The sequence below is a fragment of the Cariama cristata genome, unplaced genomic scaffold, assembly GCF_000690535.1.
Source record: "Cariama cristata isolate BGI_N322 unplaced genomic scaffold, ASM69053v1 Scaffold37112, whole genome shotgun sequence".
Classification (NCBI taxonomy): Eukaryota; Metazoa; Chordata; class Aves; order Cariamiformes; family Cariamidae; genus Cariama; species Cariama cristata.
In genome coordinates, this window is record NW_009606123.1 from 1 (window position 1) to 14,490 (window position 14,490).

At 36.2% G+C, this 14,490-nt stretch overlaps 1 protein-coding gene across 1 annotated transcript; it reads left to right on the forward strand.

The window, feature by feature from the left end:
- The first annotated feature begins 3,481 nt into the window (after positions 1-3,481).
- Positions 3,482-14,233, forward strand: FAM133B (family with sequence similarity 133, member B). The gene is made up of 10 exons (XM_009696244.1): positions 3,482-3,573; positions 4,253-4,331; positions 5,539-5,613; positions 5,787-5,819; positions 6,219-6,281; positions 6,886-6,981; positions 8,193-8,240; positions 10,046-10,141; positions 10,937-10,981; positions 12,534-14,233. The coding sequence occupies exons 1-10, from the start codon at positions 3,482-3,484 to the stop codon at positions 12,618-12,620; spliced, it is 714 nt and encodes a 237-aa protein (XP_009694546.1). The 3' UTR covers positions 12,621-14,233.
- Positions 14,234-14,490: the final 257 nt, after the last annotated feature.

Genomic DNA, 14,490 nt, shown 5'->3' on the forward strand with positions numbered 1-14,490 from the left:
GCCGGAGGTCCCGCGTGGGGTGTCCCGCAGCGTGGGCAGGCACGTGCCCGCGGCCGCCTGGTAGAAGCTGCGATTGCCTTGTCAGCCCCGGCAGCAGTCGTGACTGATGCCTGCTTTGTGATCTGCTAGGTGAAGATGGCTGAAGATGCTGGCCCGGTCTTTACAAAAATAAAATGTTGGCAGTGGGAGTTGCAGCATTGGCTGAAGTAGCGCTGATCCCAGCTAAGCCGCGGTTCCTTAAACTTGGCGTTCGCCGTACCTGAGCGATTTGAAATTTAGCTTTGCGCAGGGTTCTGGTAACCTCGGGAGCCAGCGGTCGGAAGGCCAAAAATGCACTTCTGCACACCTGAGGGCACAGCCTGATTTTATGTTGTTACTATGTTCATCCCTCCTCCTATATTTCTTTAAACTTTTCTCTACCGGGTAGCTATTCACCTTATGCTTATGTTTCATTTAGGCATTGTAAATTTACAATTAATGAGTTTTATGGTTAAAAACAAATCACAGTACTTTTAATTTTTTCCTCTTTCTTTGTCTCTTTCTAGTATGTGCTATGAATTCATAGTCAGATCCATTCGGGGAAATGCCTTTGCTTGCCTTGGTGGAATAGCATGTAATAGACAGGATGGACATATACATTATAATGGATGGCTAAGTGCCTTTGATTAGTTTACTGAGGCTTCAAAATAATGGAATCTACTAAGAAACAGTTGACAGTGTTAGACTGCAAGACCCAGCCTATGCTTGAAATGTATGCTCTCTTGTAATATATTTGGGTGTCTATTTATTTATTCTTAATTTTCTTTGAATAGGATAGTTGAGATGCACCTACCAGTGCCAGCAAATCTTTGTATTCCTATATAAAGTTCATTGTGCCATGATGGCAGCTAGTACAGACAAGTTATAATATAGGACACTTCGCTTCTTTTCTATGATTGCAAAGGTTTCTATCTGTTACTTCTTTCTCATGTCCCTTCTTAAATACACCATCATTTTGACTATTTGGAGATGGAAAATAAATTTGTTTTTTTCACATCTGCAGGATACTTGCAAGGCAGTTATAGTTTATATTGCTTGCCCAGAGAATCCTAGCTGACTGAAGGTCCCTTATGCTTTTCATGAGCATGAAAGCTATACAATAAATACTTTTTAATAACTACTTGAGCAAACTGCTAAAAGAAGAAAATGAATGTGCAGACAAGCACTTTCTTTATTGAGGGTGCATTTCTGTGCTCTCTTTGGCTAGTGACCTGCAGTTTGGCAAACTAGTGTAAATACCTCTAAGAAATGTTCATTGGCGAAGTAATTCTTCATAAATAAACCTGTTTGAAATTACAAGAACACGTTTTAAGACATAAATTTCCCAGTCGTGAAATATAGAGCAGTATTCAGTTGTTACAAACTTGCTGTGGAAAGTTAAAGCAAGCCACTGAACGGAGGAAGCTTCCTAGCTGGTTGTCTGGGGTCAGTTTGAGGAAGTAGAAAACATTTGACAGTTGTAGCCTCTTCTGCAGGTAGAGAGAGGGTTTTGTTGGGAGGTGGTGAGGTGTTCACTTCAGGTTAGCTCAGGTAAGAAAGTAGCTGATTTTTATTGAAGAGCAGCAGGAGACCTTGTTTTTAGGAATAATAATTATGTAAGAAGCTAGAGTTTTCAGACATAAATTCTTGAATGGTAACCAAAAAGAGTTGACTCACTTTGCTCACTGGAGTAAGCTAAGTCATAAATTCCATTTCTGTTATCTTCTCTAGTGGATCTAGTACATTGAAATTACCTTTGTTTAATGAAAACAGTGTTCAAATACTGCTTTCCTGCATTGCTAAAGGAGCTACTTTTCAACTCGAAGCTGAATTTAAATGCAAAATTTTTACTCATTTTTAGATTTGTAATATAATAAAATGCTAGAGTTAATAATTATGTGAACACGTATCTTTAAGTGCTGTTACTACTTGAGTTCATACATTCACCTGGCTACAAAAAAAGGTGCCTAGCTGAGATTAAACTAGTTTAAATTGGCATGCCTCAGCATTTACTCACCTGTATTAGTTAGCCTTTTTGTGTGAATTAAAGCAACAAAGCAAAGCCCCAAGAAAAGGCAACAAATTACACCCTTAGAGTTGCAAAGTCAACTTGAGTCAAAAAATGGTCCACTTGAAAGAGTCCTGAGGTTGCTTCAGTGTGGTCCAGCTGATGGACCGTGAGCCAAACTCAGTGTGGGGAATGCGTCCCTCCTGCCCGCTGCCCCATCCCAGGCAGAGCCTGCAGGCCCTCTTCCAGGACCAAACATAGCCCCAGTGTAGCTGAAGGCCGCCGGCCTCCTCGCAGTCCAGTCCATTCCAGAAACTCCGTGTTGCTGCGGCCACTGCTGCTGCGGTGGGGGGAACAGAAGAGGAGGCAGCAGCTACTGCTTTTGACAGCTTTCACAAACAGTTGCTTACTGTGCAGGGTGGTTTCTGAATGCTTGCTTACGGCCTGATGAAAAGCAGTGTTGGACATGTAAGAGCTACACATACAGTTGAATCTTTACTTTGAATCTACAAAATCTTGTACTCTTAAAAAAAATTATCTCAGATTGGGTGACCAAAGGTAGTCATTGTTTTGACTATTTGATTTTTTTTTCCTCATCTCTGAACTGTGGACAGTGAGAACAGTGTGTGTAATGTTTTGCAAAATAAATTTTGAAGTGTTGGGATGATGTAGTGGTAAAATCCCATGAGATAAGGGGGTATATGTACCTCCCTTTCGCATGAGCAAAATATTATTGGCATTAAAAAAAAATAAATGGAAGGATTGTGTGCTGGATTAGAGTTTTTCTATTAATTGCTGAGGTGGCTTATGGATTCTAAGTTTTAAATTAATCTTTTATGACCTATTATGTTTTTTAAGTGAATATGAAGAGGATGCACGGGTTTGAAAGATGGAATACCTCATAACAATGGGGTTTGGGATTTTTAAAATTTTTTCCCTCCTTAAAATAGCCCTAAATCACAGAATTTTCATACATGCATAGTTGTAGCAGAGCACCACCGTTTGCTTGTTTTGGTGTTACAGCAAGAAACTTTATGCAGAATTTGTTGAATCTGCTATCATCAATTTTGAGCAGAACTTTAAAGGCATAGGATCAGTTGTCCCAGAGAGTAGGAGCTGAAATTTAATTATGTTTTCCATATCCCAGGGAAGAATATTTCAGCAATCATGGTACTGTACTCAGTTTGCAAAATCATTGCTCAGGGAGAGGAGTTATTTTAAGGACTGCGGTTTCTTTATGGACAAGTTTTTTCTGCCACAGTATAACTCAAATTGAAAGCACTTACCTGAGTTTGTCTGCCAGATGGAATCAACGTGTGTTTTTAGAAACAAGTCAGAATCATTTTTTAGGGAATGAGAAGAAGTTTCTGTGAAGAACAAAAAGGACGATTTCGGTATCATAGCGCAGCTGATGAATTTTGTATTTCTTTTTGTTGTTTCATATTCAAGGCTTATATGAATCCCATAGCTATGGCCAGAGCACGAGGTCCTGCCCAAAATTCAGGACCAACAATACAAGACTACTTGAACAGGCCAAGACCTACATGGTGAGTGGCAATACTTGTCTGCCCTTCTGACCTTTTGAGTTGTTTTGATTTGTTCCCTCTTACTAAGATGACTCTGGTACCTACCTCCTCCCCACAATACCCAGTAATATATTTTGCAAGATTCCTTGTCTCTGGCCTAGGTGCTCTTTGCTAACTATGTATTCAATCTTATCTTTTAAAAACAATAGTATTTAATTTTTAAATGCATGTTTCTCATTTGTCTTACAATATTTTGGCAACGGTTCCTCAGAAGAGGAAAACATTGGTCATTTTACCTCTTTCACAAATGCTAATAACTAAAGCCTGCAGATATATTTAATTTTTAAACAAAATAATCTCTAGAAAAACATTTTACTGGTATATCTTAGAACACAGTTTACCCTGCCCAACAAAATCGTCACTTTGAGGTATGTTCAGTCCATTTTGCCTCCTCTCGTAAGGCGTTAGAGAACAATTTACCTAATTACAAAGTTAGCTTTAGATCTCTCAGAGGGATTTAGCTACTGTACTTAAGTTATTAGGGTTAGCTTACAACATGGATAACATCTAAGATGCTTTCATTCTTCTTTGTCTTGGAAGTTCAGCCAAAGCTAAACTTCAAAAAAACCTACAAAAAGTTAGATACTGAAGAAGGTACTTTTAATTGTGAAAACTATGATCTGTCATCCTTTTTATGTAGGGAAGAAGTGAAAGAGCAACTAGAAAAGAAAAAGAAAGGATCCAGGGCTTTGGCTGAGTTTGAAGAAAGGATGAATGAGGTTGGTAATGTTATTAGTATGTTAATATGTGATTTTTCTTATATGCTACTTTTCATTAAGAACACCAAGTACCCATAATATTTCACTTCGCTCAAGCTTTCAGTGAGTAAATTTAAAATAATTTGAAGAGAACGCCTGCCTAATAAAGCACAGGCTGTTGTTAGAGACCCCTCAGGTAACTCTGGGTAGGTGGTATATCAAAGTACACCACCCCCTGCAATATTGCGTAGATGCTACCTTGGACCATGGAAACACGTTACACGCAGGACTGCATCCTGGCTAATCGGCCATCTCTCTCAGCAGCACTGCTCAGCTAACTCACAGTATGCTGACTTGGGGATCTGTGTATCATACTGCATTGCACAGGTATAATCTGACTTAATGCCTGATATTTCTGTCCCTTCAGCACATTATGTGGATTATCGTTGCTTTGCCAATACAATATCAATGCAGCCTCATTGTGAGGAAGGGGAGGATCAGAATAATAGTAATAAAGAAGGGAGCACATGATGTGTCTGACACAGGAAGCAGGAATAGTGCAGATTGAAGCTAGTAGCCTTTCAGTCTGATGGGCGCGGGTAGGATGTTTCAGAGTTCTTGAAATGGGGATTTTAGTAGACCTAGAGACCTTGTGAGGGACTGAAAAGGAGGAATGAGAGGAGACTTTTATCTGTGCAGTGTGCTTGGCCTACCAAAAATAAGAACGTTTCTATGAAGATGTGTGTAATAATTTAATCTAATCATTTTTGACACCGACAAGGCCCAGAACAGACGCTAGAGAGACCCATGCATTGAAGAAGGGCCAGGAGAATTTGTCTTGAAATTTTGTTTCAGGTGATTTTAAAACTAAGACAAAATAGCAATTTTTCTGGTAGGGTGCCCTGGCTTTCTAAAGTGCTCTAGCAAGAACACTGTGATATAAGAGCAAAAATACCACAATTGATGACCTTCAAGATAAATTACAATCTCTTAAATCCAAATAACTTGAAAATTAAGGTGTGAACTAACCTGGTATTTTGATGAATATTAATCTTCTGTAAAATCAAATGCATTATTGCTTTGGTTAACAGTATATGTTCTTTATTTTCTGTGGGTTTTGTGAAAACTATAATGTCAGGTAGAGGACAGGATTTTGAAAAAGGTCTCTTAAAAGAAGCTGTTTGGAAATGATGCTCATGTTGCTGTTTCTGTTTGGTTTTGTTTTCAGAATTTCAGGAAAGAACTGGAAAAACACAGGGAGAAATTACTGGGTGGAAATGAGAGTTCCTCCAAAAAGAAAGAGGTAAGTTATTTTCAATATCATACAGTCTGTGTTTGGAACTGGATTTATCATCGATGCTGCCAGTACAGAATTTCATAAATACATTTGAAAAGCCAACATCAAAGTGCATGAACCTAAATGTACGACAAAAGAACATCATGCCAAAGTAACATTTGTTTTATTCTGTTTTTAAGAAAAAGAAAAAGGAAAAGAAGAAATCTAATAGGGTGAGCAAAATTTTCAGTTTTTTGAGCTTTTTTGCTTTGGGGTTGTTCCTATTTGTCATTTAAGTTCTCTTGGAAATTTTGAATTTAGCTGTTAAATTAACTGATTTTTATTTGAGAGGGTGGTGTACATTCTGTACAAGGAGAATTTTACTTCTGCTTATAGAGAGGAAAAGAGCATTAAATAGATATTATTAAATTAAAAATGCTAGAAGTGACTTTTTACAGATAATATATTATTTAAGAAAATATATGTAAGACCAGCTTCTTGGAAGTAAAATTCCATTGATAATGCTTTGCAAATGAAGAAATTTTAAAGGGAGTATTTGGATGGACTTTTGACTGTTTGCCAGACAAAATGCTGCATCTCACAAGCTTCACTTTTTGTTGTGTTTGGTCAAGTTGTCTTCATCTTCTTCATCAAGCTCTGGTTCTTCCAGCAGTTCATCTGATTCAGAAGATGAGGTAAGAACTAAGTAGAATCTGACATGTTTTTTTCATGAGGCTTATTTAACACAGATTTTGGTAATATATTTTAGAATATTGTTTGAGGGCTTGGTTTGCATAAAACTATTTGATTTTTGTGCATTTGGTACCTATAATAAAGTTGTGAAGTTTAGATACATATCTGTTCAAGAATTTCTTTATGAACACTGTAAATTGGGGGTGGCTGGCTTGTCAACTGGATCCATTTCTGTTTTAACATTGAATTATATGATTTTTAGGTAGAATCCCCCATCTAATCATAAAAATGCAAACATACCATTTTAACTTTTTAGCAAAAATTTTTGTTACAGATAATCAGATTCCACCGCACACATCTAAATAATAAACAGAATCTAGAGAACCTGGATTTTTCACCAGTTTACATTTTTTCAATGCAGAAGAGTTATGAAGGTCCTCCACTAAAAAAATGAATTGTAGTGTACTTTATTCCTCAAGAGAGCATGATAACGTGTAGGAATTTGGTGTTCCCTATTCTTTACATTTAATGTAAGTAAGTCTTTAGTTCTAGTGAGAGTAAGTTCAGGGTTGTCTTTTTCTTTTTTCCTACAATATTTGTGGATAGGATAAAAAGCAAGGGAAGAAAAGAAGGAAAAAGAAGTATCGCTCCTCACGGAAATCTTCAGCAAGCTCAACTTCTGAATCTGAGTCAGACAGCAAGGTAAATATGCAGATGTGGTAGCCTTGGCAAGTTTCTTGGTCTATGTCATAAAGACATAAACATTTCTGACTTTCGCATATGAATTTATTTTTTTTATCTTCCAAATTTAAAGCCATGCATTCTTACTGTAGCTGAGCTACGCTTGTATGTTCCAGATGCAGTCGGGGATCTACCTCCACTGGCCACAATGTCTGGAAGAAATAATTTGATCTTTAGAAAATGAACATGCTTTCTTGCAGCAATTTTTCTGAATTCAGACATATGCAACTTTTGTGCTGCTCAAATGTTTAGTTTTAGTACTACATTAACACAAAAAAATAAAATGTTCTATGAAGTTCTTGTGAGCATGCTATTCAGTTGAATGCCATCTGTGAAAATATAGGTATTGCAGGATATCAGTGGCCAGAATATTGCCTTTCTAAATATCTGTGGACTGAGTAGTTTCCTGTTGGAGAACTGAGCCTTTCCCAAATGCATATTAAATTGAGGGTGTCTTTTTCCTCTTCTGAAAGTAGAGCGATGTAGGTACACAGGCTTACTGAATAAACAAAAAGCATTTAGTTCTGTTATGTTAACATTGTTCTGTGTTACAGTGGATAGTAACTACCTCTTGCCTAAATGTTAATAATGCAGCGAGTTGTTAAGATTCTGTGTGTAGACTTTATCACAGGTTTTCACTGGAATACCTAATTCAGTGTGGTATAAATTGTAGTGATTCACTGTTCATATACCTACGAATTTGTGCTAACGGGAGTCTGAAACTTTTGCTACATAAAGGGGCAGAGAGATACCCTTACTGCTGAAACTGGAAGGCAGAAAACTCCATGGAAATACCTGCTTAACCCTTGCCTGATCAGCAGAGATGGGCATGGATAGAGAATAAAGACTCTAGACTGTTACATGTTAGACGTATGTCATATGTGGTTATAGTAGTGATAGCTGGTATCCTTTCCAGAGGCTCTCTATGTCTACTGCAAGTGCCCTGTTACCTGATTCCACGCAGACCTTTTCACGCTGCTGGTTCAGGAAATTAGCAGCTGCATCAAAATTACAGCTTTTTCATATTTTTCTGTTAACTGCAAGGTAGAAAGAACAACTTTGAAGAATGACCATCAATGGACAGGAAAAGACAATGGGTCAGACTGCTTTGAGGATTTCTACATTTTTCCTGAAATAATTTTGTCACGGTTTATGTTTTCCTTTCTATTTAGGACAGCACAAAAAAGAAAAGGTCGAAGGAAGATTACGAAAAAGAGAAGGTATTTTTACTCTTTCAATACTTAGATCAGAACTGCATTTTACCTACATACATAATAAACACAATTGTTGGTTGATTGGTTTGGCTTTTTTGGTTTTTAATATTGAATGCCTCAATTTACACCTATGGAAATTTTCTGTCCAAAACTACACAGTCAGAAGGTACTCAGTACCCCCAGTTTGAGGTAGACTTTTAGTTGGGTTCAGCTCCTGATTTAGTAATTGTTGTTAGTGGAAACTGCTTGAATCTGTTCTTGTTATGAAGGTAAATGAAAAAAGTATCTATATCTGCTGTAGTAGATCAGCTGTATTCTAGTATTTTGGGTTTTATCTTGAGCACTCACACTGAGCTAAAAATATGTGTGATGATATTTCAGTGGCATGGCTGGTAGGATACTGGATTGTTGCTGTAAATTGAACATCAAGCAGAGGATATATTTATCTAAATGTAGTCATAATTATAGATATTGTACTTATGACAGCTTTGAAAAATTGCAGAGAAAAATGTATTAGCTTAATAAAAATTACCTTATTCTGTCTTTTCTCTGAGCATGAAAGCCCTCTCTCCTTCCCACCACCTCACCATTTTGTACACACATCTGTACACACTTTCTTCCTTCCATTATGTTTCATGCAAATAATCTTGTTGACTTAAATTTTAGTTATTTTTACGCATTGTGCAAACTAACAATGCTTTCAGAGTCTCTCCAGTTGCCTTGCTTATCGCATCAGCCTCTACTACTCCAGTCAACAGTATTGACTTTGATGTACAAATTCTCCGTTGCATAAGCTAAATGTGTTGATTTCCCCCCCCCCCCTTGCTTCTGCTTCCCTTTCACAGAATTTCCATTTCCCATCAACTCCTTTTAACTTTGAGTAGCTTCTCTTTGAAGACCAGGTGTTTACCATAGTCCCTTATTCTAATGCTACTTTCACACATCTTCTGAAAGCAAAGGGCATTTGAGCACTAGAGGTCTTCCCCTACCTGAAGATCCCCCATCTCTCAAATGGGCTGCATCATGTACTTTTCATGAGTACTTTTGGGAAAGGATTGAGGTACCTATAATAGACTAAATAGCACAGCTGAGATGCGTGATCCCACCTTGCAAAAAGATGATTAGCAATAATTATTTCAGTTTCTGGCCTTAGAAATTGAGTGGAAGAAAGTAGCCTCAGTTTTAGGAATGCTTTGCCTGGTCCGGAGCAAAGAGGGGGGCGAGGAGAGGGCAAAAAGTAGCTCATCAGAGCAATCTCATGCAGCATCAAAATTTTAAAAATAATTTTAAAAAAAGACTGTCTGTTAAATATACTGAGGTTATATATGAAGTGTTGAAGTGCAGCTGGCAGGGACAGCTTGTCCTGGTTGGACACAGATATAGAGGGAGCTTTTTCATTTTGATTTCATCAACAAAGCAAGAGTCTGAAGCCACAGTGTTTGTATTGCATATTGAGACATCTTCATTTACTCAGTATTTAAAAATGATGAAATGTTTTATTTGCATATGCTTACTCCTTCATGTGTTATTATTTAAAGTAAGAGAGTATACTGTAGTAGTATTCCACTCACTTTTAGAAGGCTGCTGCATCTTGGTAGCAAGAGAAAGGAATATACAGAAGAGGACTATTTCCACTAAAAGCATTTTAACAGTTGGTAGGGTAATTTGTTGATGAAGAGTAATTAGTTTATTGTCAACAATGTTGGAAATATTTCACAACTTAGAAATAATATTTCAATCAAAGTTTTAAGCAGAAGTTTTTGAAAATTTGAAAGGCCTGACTTTACTCACAAATATATTACTTTGTGTAGGAAGGCAAAAGTCACCACAGGAAAAGGAAGAAAGCCGATCGTGGTGATGGACCTTTATCATCAGATTCCTTATCAGAATCGGATCAGACGGAGGAGGTTAGTGTGAAACCTCAATTTCAGATGTTATAATGCTTTTAGCTTACTGATTCACATGAGTCAATGAACAAACTAGCTTAAATTTAATATATTGTTGAAACTGTTCTGCTCTGTACAGTTGAATTTAAAAGCACAGCACAAAGTTGTTTGTATTTTTCTCTTTAATAAAAACTTCTAGTAAGAATTGTTTAGTACAGCTCCTGTCACCTGCAATATTAATTTAGAATTAATTTTCCTGAACATTTTCAGCTTTTTATGGATATTTTAGAGCTCAGTGAAATGAGGCTAGTTTTGGTATAGTGTCCTTCACAAAATTTCTCTCTGACGTTTGTGAATAGACTGGCAGATTTCAAGAGGGCTAAAATTTTTTGACTTCTTTTTCCAGCGAATTTAAAAAATTTTGACATAATAATCTTACTCTCACCCTTGTGTATATCTACTTTGAGGATTTGTGTTCTTCTAGGATTACAACATTTGGGAAGGTTCCAATGTGTTGCATTTTTTCATTAAGAATTTTTGCCACATTATTAGCTTAGTAATTTTACCTTTATATCTCTGCTGTTTTTCGTTCTGCTGAGCATTAAAAGCAGAGTGTGTTCCCAAATCAGATGTTTATAGGATAATGCGTATTCTAGAGTATAACACAGATAACCAGTGTTTCTTCATGCATTATTGTTCAGTATGTTCTACCACTGTTGTGCCATCATTCATTTATATGCAACAAAAGCTCAAACTTCTATTTAAAACAGCATTTCCAAAACTGCTCTCCTGTTACATTTGATTTAATTTTTTTAGGTGCAAGCAAAAAAGAAGAAAAACAATGAGGAAAAAGAGAAAACAGCAAGTATCCTTCTTACTCATGCTGTAGTTTTAGGATATAAATACTGTTTACTTGCTTAATTTCTGATTTCACATTTTTCAGTAATGCAAATGTTTTATAGCAAAAGTCTACTGTCACATGAATCTAAATTAACAAATTCTCTATTTACTTGCTGAACTCACTTTTTCAATTGTTGAATTAAAGGAAGAATTTGTCACTATTTTACCTATATAGATATATATGATTTGAGATTTATATAAGTTTAACACTTACTGTAGCATACATTTTACCCTGTATCAACCTACTAGAACTACTAATATCTGTATAGTATCGGGTAGGGTAACAGTTTGCCACACAGACGTCAGTGCTGTTCCTTTGTTAGTGTTGTGAATATTTCTTCCTTGGTAAGCCCCCTCTACCAGACCATGAAAAGGGCCTTAGGGCATAATCCCTGCAACATCTACACTAATACAGTTTTCCCCCCAACTAAATAAAAAGGCATCAGCAACCTGTTTTCTCAATTTTGTTGATTTGTTTCTGTTGGTAAAAGTGAGAGGAAGGTTCAGTAGTGATTTATTTAGAACCCAGATTCATCACATGTACCTGAGGCTCCTCAAGACTATAGTGATTTTGAGATCCTAAATGCCCATTCAAGGTGTCTGTATATCTTTTTGTCTCCCCTGTCACCAGCAGTGTTCCTAATTAGACATCTCAGTTGTCTCAACGAGTTACGGTGAAGGGAAGGTTTACATTAGTCACCAAAAAATAAGAGCATAGGAGTATCAATATACTCAATACACATTTTCTGTACAACTTGTTTGTTTTTTCATAATCATATAAGCTGTTTGCCATAAAATTTCTAGTGACTGATTGTGAGGTTTTTTTCTTAGAAGAATTGTGTGTGTAAGTAATATATATAAAACAAAGCTTTTATACCAAGATTGTTTTGTTTACATAACATCACATCTATTCAAAAATTCCAGTTGAAATTCTGCTTGCAAAAAGACAAGATTGTATCTCTCAGCTTCTGTACTATGGTGATCAGGATAATAACTTCAGGACTGAATCCAGTAGGGTTAATTGAGTGTATTCATATTTACAGTTGAGATCATAGTTGATTTATTTTAAATGAGGTGCAAGTGCTGGTGTTGAACTTTTTAATTTTGGACAGTAAATATAAGCGCTTACTTTAAAATCTGTAAACATCCTACTTATTCCCACGTGTATAAGATGTCACTGCTTGTCAAAGCACTTCCTTATTACTTTCTCAGAAATGTGTAGAGCACTGAAAATCATTTAAAATATTAGGAAATGTAATAGTGACAGTAATGAGAGGTGTGAAATAGCCAGACTATGATGGAGATAAATTGAAGACTGCTCAGAATAGTGCAAATTACTGGGTAAAATATGGATTTTCTTTTTGTGATTTCTCAAATCAGCTTTTACAGAAATCTCTTTTGAAATATCTTTGTTAAGATATCCTTTCTGTGCTGTCATTTTGCTTTAGCAGAATTTAATAGATGGCAATTTTATTATACAATAACTTCCATTTCTTTTTTTTTTTTTTTTTAGGATAAAACAAAAAAGAGAAAGAAACACAAGAAACATGGTAAAAAGAAGAAAAAGAAGATTGCTGGTTCAAATTCGGATTCAGAATAATATTTAAAAAAAACAGGACTATCAACAGAAGTGCAATGACTAAAGGAAACTTAAACTGTGAAATGATGGCAAACTTTACCAAACTGCATGAGTTTTCCTGTGTTTTAGAAATATTCCTAATCTTTCAGTAGCCAGCCAGATGCAGCTGTGCTGGGAAAGACCATTGTTATTGCCTGCTGCTTAATACATGAGGTACAACTTTTATAAAATTCCAGTAAGCAGTGTTAGATGTTTGAAACAATATGAGATGGTAGTCCAGCTGAGGTGTAAAATATTGGAAAACAGGAGTTAAACTTTTTAGATAGTAAAAGTAGTCTTTTAAAGCATTAGTAATAGTCTTTATTTGTAAATCAGGACAAATAAAATCCCAGGTTCATCCTGCAGGTTAATATTATACATAAACTATTACAAGCTGGTGTCTGCTAAGGGCATTTACAAAATGGGAAATTAATGATAACATTTAAAATGCTGCCTTTGTAGAAATGTTTATCATCCGCCCCATTACCATCTTCATGCTTATGAGAAAGGGAATGCTACCATTTTGGCTAACTGAATAGGGTGCCTTTGCCTTTGATTCTTGCAAATCGCTGCTCTTTTTAATCCATGCAGCATCTCTGATTCTAGGGAAGCCAGAGCTATTGTCAGCAGACTTTTTCTGAATAAGCAGTTCTGGGCTTCTAAGCATGTGCTTCTGCATTAAGCAAGAGCAATGACATTTTGCAGTCTAACTGACATTCAAAACCTGAAGATTTTACCTCTGCTTCTTTGAAATAGTGATAGATCTTGGCTAGTAAATATGCGTATTTCATTTAATGTAATTTTGGTTTAGTTGAACACTTCTTGCAAACATTGGTAGCTTTCTTTGCATTATCTTTAGAATTGGTTTGCATGATTTGTACCATTTTTAAATTAACGAAATGCAGGTAATCGTTTGTTGTAACCAGTTCTATGAATTATGTTCCACATGCAGACTTTCATGTATGTATTTAGTTATTCTTAGAGTTAAGTTCATTGCTGTGTTTAAGTGCACACTTGCTGAAGATATTTAGCATGTAAAAAGCAGGGTTTTGATACCTTAACAGCTTCATATTGAAGCTGATTTTACTCTAAGCAAGTTCAGTGGCAGACCTGTTACGTGATGTGTCTTGTTAGATTAAAAAAAACTACTGCCAGAATCTCATTAAAGATACTGTTTAAACAGTTTGTATTTATATTTTTGTACTTGAGGGCTACAGAATGTTGACGTAAATCATAAAGCTGTTTAAATTAGTTACTTTAGAAATTGAAAAAAGCTTTTATAAATTAAATGTGCACACAAGAAGACGCAAGCAACCATTTGATTTTAGTTTTTTACATGAAATTCTCATTATATCTTCCATTGAAGTACCCATTCCTGGGCCTCCTGTTAGCCTTTAACAACTGCCCATCCATCCTGAGTGGTCAACTATAGATTGTACTCTTGATCCACCCCTTTTTTCATTGCACGGGTGCTAACTTAGAACTCACCTCTATTGCATACAGATGTTTCAAGTATTGTATTGCCAAACATTTGAAGACCTTTAAGACATTGATTATTAGTCTGCAAACCATAACTAAAAATGAGGGGAGAAAGATGATTTCATATTGCCATTCTACAGAGAAATTGACTTCAAGTTAAGTTCTTGGGAAAATACAACCATTGAGTTGCAGCAATGTCCCTCTAAATCATAGTAAGAATATTTTGATCAAATATTTTGTACTGTTGGGCTTGATGTTACCGATTCTAGACACTGTTTTGTCAGTGAGGTTAAAATAAAAGCAAGATGTGGTGAACAGTAGGGGTTTGGTTTGGGGTTTGTGTTTGGTTTTCTTGGGGTTGTTTTATTTTTAA